Source organism: Cuculus canorus, chromosome 1 (genome assembly GCF_017976375.1).
Source record: "Cuculus canorus isolate bCucCan1 chromosome 1, bCucCan1.pri, whole genome shotgun sequence".
Classification (NCBI taxonomy): domain Eukaryota; kingdom Metazoa; phylum Chordata; class Aves; order Cuculiformes; family Cuculidae; genus Cuculus; species Cuculus canorus.
In genome coordinates, this window is record NC_071401.1 from 53,013,574 (window position 1) to 53,034,320 (window position 20,747).

General features: G+C 45.3%; 2 protein-coding genes across 3 annotated transcripts; both read left to right on the forward strand.

The window, feature by feature from the left end:
* Window positions 1–16,603: 16,603 nt before the first annotated feature.
* Window positions 16,604–18,006, forward strand: LOC128850978 (putative SCAN domain-containing protein SCAND2P). 2 transcript variants are annotated; one of them, XM_054056766.1, is made up of 3 exons: window positions 16,604–16,626; window positions 16,794–16,880; window positions 17,595–18,006. In XM_054056766.1, exons 2-3 carry the CDS (start codon window positions 16,813–16,815, stop codon window positions 18,004–18,006), a joined length of 480 nt encoding a protein of 159 aa, XP_053912741.1. In that variant the 5' UTR covers window positions 16,604–16,626; window positions 16,794–16,812. The 2 variants fall into 2 exon arrangements, with proteins under 2 accessions (XP_053912741.1, XP_053912739.1); XM_054056764.1 differs by having other exon boundaries at window positions 16,620–16,880.
* A 127-nt stretch (window positions 18,007–18,133) lies between these two features.
* SOX21 (SRY-box transcription factor 21) lies at window positions 18,134–19,201 on the forward strand. The gene has a single exon (XM_054056763.1). The coding sequence runs from the start codon at window positions 18,145–18,147 to the stop codon at window positions 18,988–18,990; it is 846 nt and encodes a 281-aa protein (XP_053912738.1). The 5' UTR covers window positions 18,134–18,144; the 3' UTR covers window positions 18,991–19,201.
* Window positions 19,202–20,747: the final 1,546 nt, after the last annotated feature.

A 20,747-nucleotide genomic window follows, 5' to 3' on the forward strand; every position in this document is an offset into this window, starting at 1 on the left:
ACTTATTTTTTAAACGTTTCATAAAAATGAAATTTAAAAGATGTTATTCATTACCACCTGGAGTAAGATTTCACAGCATGTTATTATACTCTGAAGTAGTTACTACTTTGTTACTGATCTGGGTTGGCGAAACAACACTCCAGCCTTGATTCCCTGGGCTTAGGTAACCGAGCAGTGAGTGGAAACCTGCGAGTCCTCTATTCAGCTTGGTAAACACGGGCTTGTCTGTCACTTCTCATTGTTCCTCTTCAAAGTACAGTCGCCACCTTATCTGGCAACAGCTTTCTTGAAGAGTGCTGCTCATGTGAAATAATCTTTCACCAGCGAGGCCAGCATTTCCCTAACACGAGAAGAAACATTTATCTTGCTGTTAATGGTTAATTAATTTTGAAAATGTATATTACAACACAATATAAAAAAAAAAAAAAGCAAAAAAAAAAAAAGCCAGGGTGGACAATGGAGCAAAATGTCCCTTCCTCAAATTGACTCCTATTTAGTTCTTCCAATGTCATCCAAAACACAGATAACTTTTCTTTCATGAATTGTTCTCCTGAATGATTTATACATGTTGTGTTATCTGAGGCCCTTTCCAGATCCCCTTGTGGTTTCAGTCAGCCATCAGCTGCATAATTGTTAATTTTAACACTATAAAAGCTTCTGATGCAGAGGAGATAAAGCATCGGAGGAAGAATTAATTGAAATGTATCTTCTAATCACACTGGTTCCCTACTTCCAGTTCCACAAAAATTATACATTGGATTCGAGGTTAAAATAAATTTACATCTGTGCTACCCATAAAGCTTTTGGACTAGTAGAAAATAGATAAGTTAATTGTTTCTAAAACCCATAAAGGGTTTACCCTGAGAATAATTCAGGGCAGTCTCCTGTTCATAACCACAGCACCGTGAGCAGCCAGATAGAGGATTCTTCCCAAGCTGCTGCAGACATAATTGGTCAGGAGATATGTGACAGGAGTCTTTTACAACAGCAGGTGATAGACTGACAGAAAAGGAGCTCAAGCTCTACCAATATTTAATCTGGATATTAAACACTCTATGCTTCCTAGAGCTACTAATACCTTTTTTTTTCAATGTTTACTCTCCGCCTGTATGCTTCAAGTGAAGTATTATGAGGTAAAGCTAACAGGTTTTGATTCTTTCATTTACATTTTTATTATAAATATATAAATACATACAAAATGTGAAAAATTAGTTTTAAAGGCTATTTGGAAGAACACAGTTGGGGCAAATTAATTCAGAGATCATAGGATTCATATTTAATTTATGGTTAGATGACCGTAAAAGGCCATCCTTGCTTAACTGAGGACCCCAAAATAGGCTGAGAATACCAGCTATATCCCTGTTAAGCCTTTGTTTGAGTGCTATCAGTATTAACAAACGTCTTTTGCTGGGTTCTTCAGAAATAGGCTTTCACTGCATACTATGTATGTTTTCTGGGTGCAGAAGAGAGTAAAATGAGACAACAAGGTCTGATGCTTTATGACTTCATCCTCTGTTCACATGGGGTGGGAGGCTGTATCAGAGCATCAGATTCTCACCTATAAAAAAACGCAGTTCAGACCATGCCCAGGGAAGAAATTGTGGCGGTTTCATCTCAGAACTCAGCAAACATTTGTCCACACAACAAAGACACCACAGTTCTGCCGTACGGAGATACAGTGTAAAAACTGCAACAAACTGAGTTGAAGGGAGACTGAAAGAAGCTGGGAGGGAAAGCTTGCACAGCACCTGCCCACACTATACTTGGATTTAGTCCATTTGTGAATCTTACTTTCATGAACACTGAATTCAACAAATACAGTGCAAGAAAAGACTGGTGTTAGAATCTGCATAGAGCTAAAATGCGTTATAATATCTTATTGCTTAGTAAAATACTCAATATTTCCCCTCTCTACTAGGTCTTACAGAAAATAATAGCATGTTAGTTGTTTAAAATCACAGAGCAAATGCAAGGATTTTTCTAGCTGTAATTTTGGGACACAAAGAGCACAGAGCCCCAAAGAGGCCAACTGAGCCAAGAACATACTATTACACAGCATATTGTATTAAGAACATAAAATTGAGTCACCAAAAGCTCTCCTCTGCAAAGATCAAGTACAGCATACAGAGACAGAAATGGGCAAAGTTTAGTCATTATGATTTGAGGGAAACAATTCCCATTTACCAGCAATCCATGTCTTTAATTGAATTTTCTGTACAAGCTGAATGTAGGTAGGTAGAACTGTAGGCAGCATTACAATGCAGCAACAGAGCATCAATGATTTTCTAAGCCTGGGGTGCTGTGTGTTTAATTTTGCTTGTAAATCCAATCTGTGGTGGGCACTTATAGACACAATAGAAAAGGAGATATGTCCCAATCAGTTTATAAGATAGTACGAAGAAAATGCACAATAAACTAAGCAGATATATATAAATAGATTAATACAAAGAAGTCTATTCCATTGCAAAGCTATCAGTTCAATCCTTCTGCAAGTGCAAAGCTAAACTGACTTATGAATAGCACAAGAATCTATTGCCAAAACTGTACAACCTATGTCAAATCAAAGATCTTGAATTATTGTTTATCACTGTCACTTCATTTTAGTTTTAAAACCGGAAAATATCTAATGAATATTTCAAGAAATAAACATTATTAAATTACAATTTTGTAGTGAACACATATGAAAAACGATAAGGTTTATATGCTCTCTTTCCACCCTCCCTCCTTCCTCCTCCTTATCCCTTTCTCTTTTTCTCCATATGCTTACGTGTTCAGGTTAGAGGCGGGGAGAAATTAATATTGAGCATGGGAGGCAAATTCCAGCCTGGCTTACATCTTGTGCAATTCTCCTGATTTCAAGTCAGTAGGGATTTGTCTCATACCTTTTGACCTGAACACTTAATTGAAGTTCAGGGTCTTGTGAGTTTTTTCCTTTAGAAAGAGAAATTTCAAATGGAATGAGATCTCTCTCATAAAACCTATTTATTTGCAAAGATTTTATGAAGTCCCAGTTCCCTGAGCATGGGGAAGATTCAAGTACTCATCTTTGAAGACTTCTTTTCTAGGCTTTTTTCTGATGGCTACAGTCCTAGCATTTTGTTTAGGGTCTATCTCATCTCTCTGCATTTATTCTTGTGCGGGTTTTGTTTCCCTTACACACACACACAGAGACATGCATACACATCCCCTTCCATCAAAAACAGTAGACAGCCAAAACCCTCTCCTACACCATTCAGCCTGCACAGGCTATGTATGTGCTGTGGTTTTGAACCATATGTTTTTGTCTGGGGTGAAGGTCCGTATTATTTCATAAAGCAGCTTAACTGTTTCTTACACCTGCTTTAAAAGAAGGCAGTGGTTACACCCATAGCATCAATGACATTTCACCCAACCCGCAACTTAAGGAATGTAGCTCAGGATAGGGTATAGTCTAAGATGTGAAAGACAAATGACTATCATCAGAGATGTAGAACAAGTATTTTTACATAATTGACATAGTATATGACAATCAGTTTGAAGAACTAAACATTATTCAACATAAATAAAGACCATCGTCTGCAAACTTCTTTGGAGATCACTGACAGAAACGCTGCTTGATGATGTGCTCCATCTCTCCGGAGCAGTTGATTGAGTGTTCTACCTCCACCACTGGCCGTTGCCCCATGGTTGGTGCAAGAAACAGACACTGGGACAATTAATGGACTGAGTCATAGCTGAAAAAGCTAGGAAGGGCATCTGTAACTTTAGTCAAGAATAAATACGTGTGCTTTGTTTAACTGAGGACAGTTGAGAATAGTGTCTTCAATGATCTGAAGCTGTAAGATTAATGTGCACAAATTACTTGGCATTAAACCCTCACGTGGATGCCCTCATTCATGTTCTAGAAGAAACCCCTGTAGAGTTTCACATTTAAGCTGGAAGTCAGTTCACTTCTAAATAGAAGCACCTCTGTGCAAGAAATCTTAACTTTGTATCTTTGCTTACATTATGTTAATGATCTGCATGAACACGCAACAATTTTTTTCCTTTTTTTTTCTAAATTGTTGACTTGTTGCATTCAAGATTAAAGTGATTTCTCCATGGACACAAATATGCATTACGGACAGGTTTATCTTGTTGAGGTGGAGAACCTATTTTAATAGTCTGTCCTGGAAAGCTAATGGTTCCAGTTTGGTTTTGGGTGACACAGATCAAGGTTGTAATGCAGTTTACATATCTGTGCTTCTTAAATGTGTTGTCATCCAAGCAAATGATCTTGGAAGACTATTTGTGGTTTCATCAGTGTTAGAGAAAATGAAACAAATTGTTGACTTTGATAAACAAATGTGGTGCCAGGGATTTCTCCACAGAAATCTGCCAGCTCAGTGATGATCTGGTCCAGTCTTCGGACTCAAAGGCTATTAACGAACACTCAGTCATTAAGCTATACGAAACTATCACAATATTCCTACAACAGGTTTCAATGCTGTGACATGTGTGTGTTCCTCCCTGCTGGGGCTTTTTTAATTCTGGAAAGCTGTCTAGGAGAGTCATGAGGAGATGGAAGTTCAGAGATGCTCATGGATCACGGGACTTTGAAAAGCCTGAGGAGGTCATGGATTGATAGGTGTGGAAAGCTGAGTATCACGAGTTTGGGTGTGACTACAACGCAACCAGGAGCCTGGAGCTTTGGAGATCTGTTTGTGAGGAAGGTGAGGAATAACATTAGGAAAGTTTCACCACCCCGTCTGTTCCTGTAGAGCTAGTCTCAAAACCAACCCGTCGCCCAAGACTTGTGAGCTGGCAGAGCTACGGTACAAGGAGCAAGGAAAAGGAGTCTCTTTGGATCTGTTACCTGTGCCATCGCTGCCCCTGCTGGCTACCAATACTACTGCAGGCGAAGGTTTCCAGCCAGGCTGCTGGTTGAAACTCTGCTTGGGGCTGGGATGGACATAGGAGTCACACATGGATTTTCCTTTTTCATTTACAGAAGTAAAAGGAGAGTGTTAGGCTCCATTGATGCCTTGTTGGTGATCCCAGTCAGACTCCCTTGACTAAGAAAGCCTGTTACAGGCTTCCCTGTAATGGCCTTACACATTGATAATTACCAGTAAAACATCTTCAAACGCCTTTCTCCAATGCTTTGTTGTCATAAGTAAATACGGTATACAAACAAACTGCCAGTGAAGACAGACCTGTGCCAGATCCATCTGATTTTGAAATACTATGTGTTGGTCGCAGAGCCAAAAAAGGTTTCATTCCTCCCACCTCAACAGCTCTGAAATCGTGATCAGCAGGACTGCTGAGGATGGTGAGCAGCTTTGTGAGTTGGCAGCAGTGGTGCTTCTGTCTCAAAGGAGAATTTAACTTCATGATGATTTTGACTCCTGCCCCGTGATACACTCTGTAAGTGGGTAAATGTGGTGTTCTCCTTGTGTGAATTTCAGTAACTGGCACATAGGATAAGGTTTCACAAGTGGGATGCTCTGATCTCAGACTGGCCTGCTGCTGAAACTAGAGGTCCCATGTTTCTCTTTGCTTTCATCTTTCCACTGCCTATTATTCATCAGGCTTAGCTACTAAATGGGAATTTGTGTGACCGGTGAAAACTAGTGTTTTCTTTATTTTGGGGATGGTTGGGATTTAGCTGGATCAGCTGACTGATACGACCACAGCTTTTAATGCTGGTGCACAAGCTAAGCACAAGGATGTGGGTTCTGGAAGGAAGGCTTTGGCAACACGTGTGACTTCAAGCAATAGCAAGGCCATCCTTCAGTGATATATTAGATCCTTCTCTGGCAATGGTTGGGTTGGTTTTTTTTAAATGGGTTTCTGGTTTCAGTCTCAGTGCTGCTATACCTAGACTCTGTTTCTCTTTGTGGAAGGAGGTTGGAAACACTTGTAGGGACATTGGCTGGCATTGCAGTGTGTCTCATATACACTATCCTTACATTCTGGCAGAAACATCACTGATGTAGAGTGTGGCTGTCCAGTTCAACCAGGGGCTTGTATGGAGTGCTTGCATGTTTAGACCAGTCTTGGACTCAGTTTTAGATTTCCGAAGGAAATAATCATTTTAGAGGGTGCATTGGGTATAATTGTTCCTGGTTAACTCAGGGACAGCAGCTCTCTTTGTACCAAAGAGCCTGGAGAAGATACTGTCTAAAAATCCTATGTGTACATTGGATGCAGGCCCATTCAGTGAGGCATCCTCACTGGTATCTCTTTGAAATTCACTTTGTTCTTTACTTCCCTTCCTATCTGTCAGAACTGACATTTGTTGGTCCTTGCATAACTTGGCAAGGCTTGAATTGCAGGCTTTTTCTGGGTGAAAAGAAGGAATGATAGCAGAGGACCATGGAAAAGACCTGGCTGGAGTGGTGGGGGGAGTGAGGTGAGATGGGGAAAGAGGATGACTTCCCGACCCAATGTTTTGTCCAGCCTGGGAAGTTTGTCCAGCCAGCCACAGACTGGACGAGCTCTATATTTAAATTAGGCCAATTTAAATAAATAATTGTTAAAGAACAACAGTCACCTGAGCCCTGATTCCTGACCAATGTAGAAATGAGTTTGTTATCTACACAGAACTATATGGCTGGGGTTTCTTGTATCAGCTGAATATAATACTTGGCAAGTTCACACCCAGCTATTTACATCTCTACATTAATATCCAAGAGCATGTAAACTACAGAGAGATCATGCTTAAATTAACTGTGCTTCATTTCCTCAACAGAGAAAAGAGTGGGAGAAAAATACAGAGAGAAGAAAAGCAAAATTTTCTTGCATAATTTCATCTCTAAATACTCCTACAGATCAAGGACAGATTGGATTATTTCTGATTTCTTGTTAGAATAATCACAAGCACACAGACACACTAAGGATAAAGTTTCAGTGTGTTTTATATTGTTAGACTTCCCATATCCCAGATTCTCTATCATGTTCAGTCCTGTGTAGATAGTTATAGTAATGATATTTTATTAACTTGGCTGGAATAACTGCCATGACTCTCAATAATGACATTAGTGTTTAGGTATTTGTATGTCTAAGCACTTACATAAGTAATCATATCACAATGTCAACTTATTGTAGTTATTATTTTGCAAATGTTACAACCGCCACCTCCTGTTAAACACAAAAAGAAAAAGGAAAAAAAAAAGAATAAGAAAAACATCAGAGTGCCTGAAGGAATCCTGACAGTTTTAATTTATTGTTTTGTCTTACACTCTCTGTGCTGTGAGCCAAAATAAACTAATTGCATCTACACTTTGAGGTAAAACTCTTCTGTTAAACTCATCTCTGCCTCTAAGAAAAGCAAAACATCCATAAGCATAGCTATGTTTGAAGGGATCACGCTAATAGATGTGGCAGGCAAAGAGAAAGGGATCTATTCTTCTGAAGGAATAGGATTGTGTACTTTTAGCCTTTTCAGAAATTGAAGGAACTCAGAGTTCAACAGACTCTTTATCTTTACAATGACCAGTCACACCATTAAACAGGGAGAGAGATAAGCAGAGGATAGGTGACTGGCAACAAAGTGGTTTCAGGAACTGCCCTTTTACCTAAGAAGACCTGAACTCACCAGCAAAGTCGTGGAAGAGTTGGTCTGGCCAGCTTAACTTACTGACTGCCTCCAACAAACCTGGGAGGCAACTTGGGAAAGCTGATGTACTTCAGATAGCTTTGAGTGACATCTTTAGAGAATGAAGCGTGCTTTCTGTATTTGCCATGTCCAAGATCACTGGGTTTATTTACATCAGATAAGTAACCTATTTTTTATTTTCTGTATACTTATCACACACATAAAACCTGGTGGAATAATCCCTTATAATAATCCTGTTCCAGAAAATCCCAATATTGATGATTATGTGGAATGTATTAAGGTTCTTTACATATTACTTGTCCATGTAATGACTACGAGAAGAAAGGGCAACAGTTTCACGTTTACCGTGAGGCAATAGGAACATTTCTATTAATTTTAGTAGGCTGCAGTCATATCTTGTAGTTTTGTTTCTATAAACAACATTTTAAATTCTGGCTCCAGTAAAGATAGTAGCTTTACTGCTGTTTTTAACAGGGACATTATCTCAAGTGAAACAAGTGAAAGCACAAGGTATTTCACTGGTCAGACAGGTATTGCTATTTCTTAGTCGTACAGCAGTATTAGCACACCTAATAGGTACACTTGCTGCATTTTTATAGGATTATAGCAATAGAGAAGGTTATTCACTAATTCAATTTTTTTTCTGGCATTTAACAACTTTGTTAAACTACTCTTCAAAAGGAAGGATGCTTAACACTAAAAAAAAAAAAAAAAGAAAGGTAGTATATCTTCCCGCTAAGATGTGCTGCTTGTTTCTCTGTGTCTTGCAAAAAAACATACGGCACTCTTGACAATTCAGCAAGAGACCATGCCTAGGCTATCCACAAGTTTTCATTTTAGCATGATCTCCAGCTGCTTTCTGTTACCCAGAAGCTATACGCTCAAGAACAAGTTCCTGAGAGGTAAGCTAGACCACAAATTAATATAACATCATCTACAGTATTGTAACTGCCGATCATCCCATATTGTTAACTTACAGGGCATGTGAGGTACTTTGTACTTTTTTAACCCTGAAGGATAATTCCCAGTTATTTTCCTTCCTTCATCCCAAGTTTACCATGCACATAGGCACTTATTGTTGGAGAGCTACATGGGCATGTTCACATACGAGCTTACCCCACAGAAACTTGTTCAGGTGACTTCTAGCCTAGCAAAACTAGGCTCCGTTTGGAAAATGAAGTAAAGATCCAGACAAATCTAAGAAAACTGAACTTTGTATAGTCTTTTTTACAACCATTGTTTAACCATCCTACTTGGAAAACAGTTGAAACATTAAAAAACTGGAGGGGGTGAAAAAGAAACAATGCAACAATCTGTCTCTATCATAAAAGCATAAATGTCCTTTGGGCCAATTCCATTCAGAGTATACAGATATTTTCAAGGAATTTAGGGCACAAAATCCCATTGACTCTCCATGAGTGAATGGAAATTAGGCATCCTTGTACTTTAATAGAGCTGTGCTCAATTATCTTCAGGTCTTTTAGAAGACCCAAGTGTGAATTATTTACTTTCTGGCTAAATTTGTGTTTTTGGCATAACCCTCTTTATACTCTATAGACACCATCTGGTAAAATGTAAGAGAAAGACAACGAGAGAACTGAAAACCAAAATAAATCCTTCTGCAAATTTTTATTTTATTTTTACCATTGAATGAAAAGGTGTCTCCAAGAACACTGCAAAACTTCTTGTTCTTTTATAGATCTACTGCTTAACATATATTCTGGTCTCCTATTCTTTCTACAGAATCAGTAATAAAAATCAGATTTTCAACAAGAAATACCAAAAAAAATGCCTTCCATCTTTTACATCACTGATAATAAGCATCCTCACAGGGAAGAATATTATGAAAGAAGTTAAATGTCTCTAAAATGTTACAAACAGCCCTGCACACCACAGGCAAAGATACCTTAAGCAAATTTGATGGGCTGAATTTGTCATCGATTTGGTAGACCACTGACAATTTTTTTCCCATACTATTGAACAATCATGATCCTTTCTTTTTTCATGCTGCATAGCATAATGCAATTCAAATAATTTTCATCCAAATTTCAACATAAATTACAATGCAATTATTTATAGAATTTATAATTCTGATCTAAGGAACAAACTTGGAAGAGAAAATCAGGTGTAAATGATGCAGAAAATTTGTTTCAAGCACAGATTTGAAACAAAACAGAAAGGTGATAAAGTGGAAGGAGAAAAGAAAAGCCATTTCAAGAAAAGGACTTCTCACAGACAGTGATAGAATTGTGCTAACTAAACCAGACAGATAGGAAATGAAAACAACGTCTTTAGCATGTCAATGAAAGGCATGCTCATATGTAAGCATTTCAGAAATGAGGCAGAGTAACAGCAGTGGTGTGGGTCACAGGCATGGGTGGGAGAGGAACAGCGAAGATGTGGCTGTAAATCAGCAGAAAGTCTGGGATCTAAAGGACAAAAACGATTGCATGAAGAACTAAGTTGAAGTTTATTCTTCCCATGCAACAGATCTATACAAAGTCAGGCAGAAGAAAACTCCTGTCCTGGGATTTTGTCACACTCTTGCCAAACAAATCCCACCTGTTCCTAACATCCCTCAATATTTCCACAGTCTCCCCAGGCAACAAGAGGCTCTGCACATCTATCCTCCGTTTGCGGGTTGTTTTTTTCCAGCATTTAACATGAATTTGCATCTTAAGCTCATTATCTCTCGTCCATCCCCACAAACACAATTTAATTCCCTCACCTTTGCTTTTACCTTTTCTACCCTTAAAGACCATTTCGTCTCCTAAGTCTTCTCTCCAGATTAAATAACAACACTGCTTTCAATCTTTTATTGCAAATCACATTTTTCAGGCTTCTGATCAGTCTTGCTGCATTCTGTCCAATAAGCTCCGCATCTTTCTTGAAGTCCAGTACTGGTCAAAATACTCCATCAGGAGCCTTTATCATGCTGAAGAAGTAAAAGATCTCAGTGTTTCACAGCTATGATGAGGATGATGACGATTATTAGTCTGTTTGCTTATTGTGAGATGATTAAACACACCTCTCAAGCATTCATAAGCACAAGCTGTTAAAAATAATAGGTTACTTTTTAAGAAAGAAAGAGACAAAATCAGGTTTGGGAATATGGAAAAAAGTTGTCTAACAATTGTAATTATTGAAACTATACACCTAGTGGAAAAAATGTCTAGCTAATGTTTATCACAGTAAGATTTAACTATTCAACTGACTTCAGACAGTGAGGATCTTTTCTGTTCAACATCCATGCCAAGGGAAGCCATTATATATCCTACTGTGGAAAATGAAAAGTCTGCTGTGAGGATAATGCAAAGCCTAGCAGAAACCCAAACGCTATAGTAAGTGAGGGGACCAGGCAACCATGAAATCCCCAGTCCCTGCTTTTTGATTACCTATACCAAAAGACACACACGGAGTACCCACAAAGTGGAGGGACTCCTTTCCCAGCAGAACATTCATGCAGAGGCAGAAGTTTTTTTCTATCCTTGGAGAGAAAAGATCTTCCCAAAGCACCTAAAATAAGTGGACACATAAAAAGGAATTGTCGCCTGCCTGAATCAAGAACACCAAATACTGTCCATTTTATGCTGTTGGGCTCTAGTTGATCTAGGCTGAGCTAGATGCTTCACAGACCACACTCCCATCGGCAGCTGAAGAGCATTTTCTAGTTCAATCTCATCTGAAACTGTTCCTCAATGGAAAACAAAGCATGGGGAGTGAGTACAGTGAAGCGATTGGCTTGGAAAGCTGTGTCACTGTTGATCTGGGCTAAAATGCAAGTGCAGGTACTAATGTAGGTATGGGGTGTAGGCATAGGCCTCCTCTGTGTTTAACTGGTCTAGAACTGACTCGTGACCACTGGCTTTGAACATTCCTGAGTGACTTAGTATTATAAAACAGACACTGTAATTCCTTCTAACCAAACAGAACCCAGAAATTGGTCATTCTTACAGATAAGACGCTGTCCATAAAGAAGTAAAAGCTGTGAATTTATGTCTAGGAAGAGATATACATTCTTTCCATTGCAGACCTCTATTCCCTGTTTGTTCATAGTCAATTAAAGAGTCACTATAATCAAAAGGCAAATAGAAAATATATTCTCAGCTTTTCTTCAGAGGGCAATGGCCCAGACATTTAACAATGATCTTCTTTTTAGCTTCCTTGTGTGCACTTACAAATCCTGAAGTACCTGTCAAAGGTTTTCAAAACACAATCTTATCCAATTAAATCAAAGACCATGACTTCGAAACCGCCTGGATTTTTCGGGACCCGTCTAGCACCCATGACTAGCAAAACAACCTTGCGTGGTTTATGGTTATGAATCATCCTTGAAAAAAACTAGACTAGTCATTAATATGTATTTATTCCAGAAAAAAATCCTCTATGCCTGCTGGACAGCCCTAAGAAGTGAAACAAGATGATTGTTGTCGGTGTAAAATTTCAACTGAATTTAAATATAAAAATTTTCAAGATCGCCCTCCCTCTGAAAAGTTCTCTTGGTTGAAAAGCTTCATGATCTACTCCAAGAACACCCCATCTGATTTACCTTTCCATAGTAAATATCCCTTTGCAGAACAGTCCTGCCCACTAGATTAGAGGACACTCAGCCCTTGCTCTTTGGCTGTCCACCGGACAACAAAGAGTGGATGAATGGACCAGAAGGTAAGTGAGTGAGAGCAGCCTAGAGTGTGGTGGCATCAGTTAACAGTTCCTGACTTTTGTCCAAGGACTGGTGACATTTTAAGAGCTTCCGAATATAAAGAAGCTTGTAGCAAAAGACAACAAAAAGCAAGGTTCACTTTCCTAACAATGATCAATAAAACCATACTACACAGTGTGTAGAAGACAATGACACCAGAACATTAAGGTCCATTTCTTCAGAAAAAGGAACCATGGGTGCTGCTCAGCTCCTTTAAAGAAAAGCCTCAGGAAATTGCTCAAACAGAAACACTTAGAACCTGGACCACAAGCAGCCTCCATATATATTAGGTCTGATTTCATCACACAAAGGAGGGGAAGCTTAAACACTTGTGTTACTTGATGCACTTTAGATAGTAGTTTCTTATGCTCAAAAGGCACTTAACTGCCCTTCCTGGAACATCCAGGCCTGCCCAGGAACTCTGCAGTGAGACTAATTCTGGCTTTCACATCCCCAGACAGGGACTAGTCATCTAGCAGTTAGGGACTAGCATGTAACTATCCAGCTCCTTCTTTTTTGTTCTAAGACTTCCTTGTCTGCTGTTCTGATTGCTCTTCCTTGGCTGTGTAACCACCACAAAGCTAACAGGATTAAGAAGCAGCAATAAAAGGAGTCAGTACAGTGAAAACAGCTTGGATTACAAATGGAGTGCATGCTGACTAGCTAAGTTTTCTCTAGTCCCTTAGCAAATACCTGCATTTTAAACATCTCTTCACAGCTAAAAGAGGTAAGGACCCCATCACCACCCTCTGCTCAGAACTGCCACTGATGGTTGTGCAAGATTTAGGTCTGGTGCTCCTGCAAGAGCAACCCCGGTGGTGTTCCAGAACAAAGATTGGGTTTTGCTTTTAAAATAATAACATATTAAATCACACACACACACACACACACAAAAAAAAAAAAAAAAAAAAAAAAAAAAAAAAAGCAGAAACAAAACAAAACAAAAAGAAAAAAATCCCAAACCAATCAGAATATGTTCTACCCTTACTGAAATCATAACATTTAATTTTCAAAAAAAAGTACAGGACTTCTCTAAGCTTCCCAAAGTAGTAACGACTTTGTTAATTCTTATTTGACTTAAAATACTGACCAAATAAAACAATGTTTTTATTATAAAAAGTTTAGTCTCCAGCTGAGTGTTTAAGTGCCAATTTCCATCCAGAATCACACTTTCACAGCCAAATTAGAAACTATAAACTTAGAAACCAGTGTTTTACGATAGAGCCCTTTGCCAGGCACTTTACTAGAGCTTGGGCTACCAGCTGCTCTAATAATAAGTGAATGTTACTGGAAAACAATAATACGGAGCGTTTGGAAGCATTCTGTAAAAGCAAATGAATTAATTTAGCGTATTATGCACAACATAGAGCTCACGGGCTAAAACTCCCTCACTCGCTACAGGTGCATTCGACTTTGCAAGAGGAAAAAGTCTCCGAAGCGCTCCCAAATCTGCCAGACTCCATCCGAGGACAAAAGCTACCCTGCTAACTAGTTAGAGTGTTTAAGATACCAGCGTGCCCGGCAACTTTGGACAGCTGAAAAGTGATGTGGAATCGCTGGCTGATACCCTGCACAAAGGCAAACGTCAGCTTCCAAAGTTAGTGGATGGAAACGCTGAAGTGCACAAAGCGAGCCGTGAAAAGGCGTTGTGGCTCGGCAAATCCAGGGCAGCGGTGGGGCTGCTGAGCCCGTGGATCAGCTTGTTCAGGCACAGCGAGGCGGAGATCGGGATCACCCCTGTTCTTCGCCTACTTTTTGTCTCTTTGGCTCGCCACCTGATTATTAGTCTCCGAGGAGAAACAGGAGGAAAGGAGCTTGCTTCCTAGAAACTCACTTTAAACTCAGTTTTTAAAAGTCCTGAAGCTCCGCGCACCACGGATGAGGGAGTCAGAAGAGGAGAAACTGGGCAGTATTTGGAGTGGGACGTGAAAGCTTACAGTAGGTGTAAGCAACCTGGCAGAATTAACATATGGGTATCGAGAAAATAGTCTGGAAAACCCTTAATATTTCTAAAAAGCGCTTTGATCTTGCTTGGTAAAATGCAGCACTGCATTCTGGAAATTCTTGTTTAGCCTCCGTGTGATAATGCATCTGCTCGGGGTTCCCCCGCCGCCCCCTCCTCCCCCCGATAGCAGGAGGAAAGATTGCGCCCTTGAATTTGCATGTGTCGGGAATTGACAGGTCAAAGGCAAGTAAATCACATTATACACGATTGTGTTGTTATTGTATCGATAACAACACATTATCAGAACAATTAACACACTCGCCCAACTACGCGGAGATGACAGGAGCGGTTTAACAAAAATCCAGATAAGTAACTCAACTCCGATAAAGCCTTCCCTTTTTGTGCTGGGGGATTTGAAGGCTCTCCTAGAGATTCGCGTGTTGTGCGAGCGCTCTGTGTGTAGCAGCCGCTCCGCCTCTGCCTATCTCCCCTCAGGACAACAGCCCCCTTCCTCCCCCGGTGTCTCCCCCAAAGAGCAGGGACATCTGGGACCCTCCGTTCGCTCCTAACCCGAGTCCAGCCTTGCTCCAAGCGGAACTGATAAGAGTTGCCATCACTTTGTGCAAACCTCTTGAAAGCAGATTACTAGAGAAAGGCAGAGCTCCCTTCGCTACGAGCATCGCTGAAATAACCGTGTGTGTGTGTGTGGAGTGTGAGTTTGTGTGTGAGTGTGAGAGTGTGAGTTTTTGTGACAGTGTGTGTGTGTGCACGCTTTAGTAGCCAGTGGTTACCACAAGCACTTTGGAAACGAGATCTTCCAATATAGTACTTCATTTGCAACTAGAAAAAAATTTACTAGACCCAGTACCGGGCTCTTTATAGATTTCGGCCTGTGAAAGAATTGCATGCAATAGTTTATGACCAAATAAATTCTATTACTCTTTTCACTATGTGAAGGACCTAACATAACCAGACACATGAGCAGATGAAGTCATGGGTTTGCAAATGAGGCCATTTTTGGAAGGCAGGAGTCCTTGAGTTGAGGTACCTCTGCTGGAAGTTGTTGCAGCGCATCTTCTTAAGACCAGTTCGTCTGTCTGCGACTCTGTGGAGACCTGTGAGATGGTAGCTGTGCTGTCCTTGGACAACTGCGGGGCAAATGGTGACCATTCACCCCAGGAGCCTGTGCTGACACCCTTGGCCATGGCACAGAGCGCTTCCCCACGTAGTTTCTGTGGAGCATCTTCCCGGTCTGCCCCTTTTGCCATTTGGGTGAGCACAGACCCAACGCTGCAGCCCAATGGGTTCAGGCAGCCGCGGTGCCCACGGACTGGACCAAGGGCAGAAAACGCGTGGTTAGGGTTATTTATTCACCTGTTGTAGGAACTCAGGAGCTTTATCCATGTGCCCGCCTGGAGTGCTTCACGCGGCTCTGTCGCGACACAGGACCGTCGCTGTCCCTTCCGCACCGAGGGCTGCAGGGGGCACAAGGAGGGGCAGGGGGGCATGATCGTGGGTGGTGTGAAAAACAGGGAATAAGCCCCGCTGGAGCAGAGCCCACTCGGGGGCTGAACCCCAACTTGCCGGGCTCCTCCGGGAGTCGGGAATTGGTGGTGGCAACACCATCGCTGCTGCTTCTTCTCCCTCCAGCAGAAGTTACTGGTTCTCACTCAGCTCACGGCGGCGGCTGGGTTCGTATAAACCGGGCTGTCGCCTTTACCCTGAGCTGAGTTAGTCCGGGCGCTCTCCCGGGGGCACCCGGGATGGGAGGGGAGGCGGGTCACGCCGGCACCGATCTGTGCGGAGAGAGACGGGGGTTAGTCCTCGCCTCGTAGCACTCGAATAACGCAATAACGTTACATGGGAACGAGTCAAACGGCAAAAAAAACGCTGCCTTGATCCTACGAGAAGGTTTTTACGCAGTTGAAAACACCGGCTGCTCCTCTCAGAGCGGGAAATCGCCGGCCGATGAGTTGATAACCGGGGCAGAGGTACCTGCACCGGGTTCAGCCCCTCTCGGTAGGGCTCCCACCTTCGAGAAGTACCACTGCCCCGCTAAGCCCAAAAGCCAGCCGGCGCCGGCAGATGTCTTAATCTCACGGCTTTTGACAACCGATGGGAGTGGTGGTGGGGTTTTTTTTTCACGGCTAAATGGATTGTAGGAGGTCAAACGCTTGCGAGGTGGCTTGGGAGGCTCGAGAGAATTGCGTTTATGTAGTAATAAACGGGTGGTAAAACACGAAGCGGGAGAAGGCGCGACTGATAGAGGAGCTGCTCGGTGTTTTACAGGGGCACAGGCTGCCGTGGGAGCCGGGCGGGCTCACGGGAGGCGGCCGGAGGGCACCCACCGGAGGGTGTCCAGCCGTGGGATCCTTGTCAGACGTCCCGGCATCCCAGAAGGTGAGGGAAGCGGCAGGGAAGGTGCGAAGCCCAGCGGCTGGAGGGGCGGGGGGGCTGCTCGGGAGGATGGAGGGGGATCCGAGGAGAGGAATCGAGGCGAGACCACGGTGCGGCGAACGAGTCCCGCGGCCGCCCGGCTCCCCTCTCCACCTCGTCCAACCCCGCAGCGGCGCTTCCGGAGGGAGGATGCTCGTGCGCCGTCCCGGGAAAGAGTTAACGCTCGATTGGAGTCGGCACTTCCACATACCACAGGGGTAAGTCAAAACCGACCCGCCGAAGCGCAAACAAGGCGAGCGGGTTCGCCCTGACTGACAGGCGGACAGGAAGGCAGCTCGGGCTGTGCCGAGCGCGAAGCTTCGCACCGACCGGCCAGGGTTTTCGCGGGGCGTCGCGGGGCACCAGCCGCCCCCCGCCCCGCGGGGATGCCGTCCGAGGCGGCGGGCTCTCCACCTCGCTGGGCTCCGTAGGTGGAAAACCCCTCCACGTCCCTCCAAAAAGACGCACCCTTAAAAGACGCACCGGGCTAGCGCAGCGGCGCCCATCCCCGCGGTCCCGGGGCAGCGGCGGGACGCAGCGCGCAAGCGCCGCATTCCCCCCCCCCCCGGGAACCCGCGGGTGGGCGGGGCCAAGCGGGGTCCACGCCCCCTCCTCCTCCTTTCCAGGCGCGGAGGCCACTCCCCCCTCCCGCGGCGGGGCCGCGTGCAGACAGCTCGGGGCGGCGCGGGGGCACGCGGGGGGCGCGCGCGTTACCTGCAGCCGCGCCGGCGGGGCGAGGGGAGGGGAGCGAGCGCCGCGCCGGCCGCGGACCCCTCCGCCGGCTTTATAACCGGGGCGGCTGCCCGACGGGGCGCGGAGCGACGAGTGTTTTAATTAGGAACCCACTATCCCTCCTCCTCCTCCTACCTCCGCCTTCTCCTGCTCCCTCCGCCCCCCTCCTCTCCCGCCCGCCCCGCCGCCCCTCCGAGTAGTCGTCCAAGAAAACCCAGAGAGACCTGGCGGCTGTCGGAGAAGGGGGAGCGGCGCGGCAGGCGGAGCGCCCCGCAGCCCGCCCGAAACTTGGCCGAAGTTTGTCCGGCCGGCGGGAACCGGGAAGAGACCGCCCGGCGAGTATGTGCGAGCGGCGGGCGGAGCGGGGCGGCTGCGAGCGGGGCAGCCCGCGGCCCCGGGGCGCCTGAGCCGGCCCCGCACCGCCCCCCCAGCCCCGAGCTCCGCGATGGCTCCGGGTGGGCTCTGACCGCCGCCCCGCCCGGGGCTCGCCGCACCGGGGACCCGCAGCCGCGCGAGGAGCCGCGCCGCTCACCCACCCCCTCGACGTCGAGGCTTTTTCCCTGCCGCTCCGCAGCCCGGGGAAGATCGGCGGAGCGGGGAGCAGCGCCCTGACCGGGAGGCGCCTCCGTTCGGCGGAGCCCGGAGCTGCCCCGCGCCCGGGCAGCCGCCGAGATTGCGTTCGGAGGAGACGAGGAGGAGCCCGCGGGAGGAGGAGGAGGCGGCGGCTCGCCGGGGCGGCGGGGGGACGCGATGTCCAAGCCGGTGGATCACGTCAAGAGACCGATGAACGCTTTCATGGTGTGGTCGCGGGCGCAGCGGCGGAAGATGGCCCAGGAGAACCCCAAGATGCACAACTCGGAGATCAGCAAGCGCCTGGGCGCCGAGTGGAAGCTGCTGACCGAGTCGGAGAAGCGGCCCTTCATCGACGAAGCCAAGCGGCTGCGGGCCATGCACATGAAGGAGCATCCTGACTACAAGTACCGGCCCCGGCGGAAGCCCAAGACGCTGCTCAAGAAGGACAAGTTCGCTTTCCCGGTGCCCTACGGGCTGGGCGGCGTGGCGGAGCACGAGCACCCGCACGGGCTGAAGGCGGGCGGGTTGCACGGCGGGGCGGCCGCGGGGCTGGTGCCCGAGTCGCTGCTCGCCAACCCCGAGAAAGCGGCCGCCGCAGCCGCTGCCGCCGCCGCCCGCGTCTTCTTCCCTCAATCGGCCGCCGCCGCTGCCGCCGCCGCCGCCGCAGCCGCCGCGGGCAGCCCCTACTCCCTGCTGGACCTAGGCTCCAAAATGGCCGAGATTTCCTCTTCCTCCTCTTCCTCGGGCTCGGGGCTGCCCTACGCCTCCTCGCTGGGCTACCCGGGCGCCGGCGGGGCGGGCGCTTTCCACGGGGCCGCTGCCGCCGCCGCTGCCGCCGCCGCCGCCGCCGGGGGGCACACGCACTCGCACCCTTCGCCCGGGAACCCGGGCTACATGATCCCCTGTAACTGCAGCGCCTGGCCCGGCCCGGGGCTGCAGCCGCCACTCGCCTACATCCTCCTGCCGGGCATGGGCAAGCCCCAGCTGGACCCTTACCCCGCAGCCTACGCCGCGGCGCTATGACCCGAGGCCGGGGGGTGCCCAGCCCCGGCTCCCGCAGGAATGGGAGCATCCCTAGGGATGGAGACGGGCGGGGAGGAGGGCACCGAGCGGCACCGGGCAGCCCCGACGACCTGTTGCTCGTCCCGTCTCGCCGGGGAGAGCTTGTGTGTGTTGCATGCGGTCTTTGCAGATAGCCGAGCTGAAAAAGAAGAGGGGGGGAAAAAAAAACAAAAAAAAACACAAAAAAAAAGAGACAAAAAAAAAAAAAAAAGAAGAAAAAAAGAAGAAAAAAAGAAAATAAGAGCCCCTGCTCCCCAAAAGTGCTTATTCGGGACAGACACAAGGGAGTCCGTCCCTCTTCTCGCCGTGCTGCTCTTCCTCTCGGCCGCGGATTATCCCCTCCCTCCGCTCCCACGCTGAACGCGGAGAGGTCCCGCTGCATCACCGAAAAAAAGATTGAGGGGTGGGGGGACACCCGGGCAGGGCAGGGCGAGATGCGGCCCCGGTAAAGGCGAGAGCCGGGGGGGTGTATATGTGCTTGGTTCCAAGCCCTTCGTGGACCACCGGGAGCAGGATCCACGCAGAGAAAGAGTTTGCGGCATGGGATGCCGCCCGTGCTCCTGTCCGGCGTGGGCTCCGCCGCTCCAGGACGCTGACAGGCGGCGCGAGGTGATTTCCACGAGAGGAAAAGACGCGTGACTCTCGGTCCCCGTGTGTCGTGTGTCCCCCTCCCCTGCAGTGATTTAAGTCTCACCCTCAGACTGTAAATTTGTATATCTCTGTGGAAACGTTAGGTCTCGGATTGAAAACTCTTGTTACTCACTTCGCCCACGGTCGATTCAGTTTTAATCTGAAAAACAGAAAAAAAAAAAAAGAAAAAAAAAAAAAACGCCTTTCAAAGGAATTAAAAATATTGCGGAACCGCTCGGGGATCGCAATATTATCTAAGGTTATATCAGACTTTTTTTGTCTGAGTGATAATTATCTATTTATTATTTAGCTGAACTGAAACAGAGCTTTGCTTTGACAGAAGAGTATTCTCATTTAAAAGAAAATCCGTCTCCCCCGCCAACATGAAGCGTTTCACATGTGTTTTGGAGTACCCTACCTGTTTAGCTTATTTTAGAGCGACTGCAATTCAATTGCAAATGGCGATTAAAAAAAAAAAAAAAAAAAGAAAAGAAAAAAGACAACAGATTTTAGAGGAAAAAACCTTCATCAGTTTATAGTTCTTTTTTTGGTTTACTTTTGTAATGTGTATATTTTGACTAATGTTTGTGAATGAAGCTGGCTAACATGTATTTAGTTTCATTTTGGCTTTATGTAATATAAAGTAAAAAAAAAAAGATTAAGTATTGGTTTTAACATTTACGTGTAAATGGTTTTCTTGTGTGATCTTCTAATTTAAAGTTAGACGTCTAAACTATATCTGTAAATTAGATTCCGACTACCACTCTGTTCATTTTTGAACAAAGAGTTTAAATAAAGCCTGAAGCAGGGAAAAGAGAAAATCCTCTATTTCTTGTTGAATTACTAACAAGATTTTTATCTGAATTGCCCTTACGTGCCTGGTCCAGGTGAGGTGTAAGGTATCCTCTAAAGGCTGTCTTTGTTTCACTTTTGAATAGATTTACTAGGAAATCTAAATCAAGCCATTGTTATTTAGAGCCAAAAACCTGATTTATCACATTTTTAGTCTTGAATAGGAAAGAAGATAAAAAAAAAAAAACCTACCACGTTGTCGTATTATCTTAAAAAAAAAAACCAAAACGCATTCA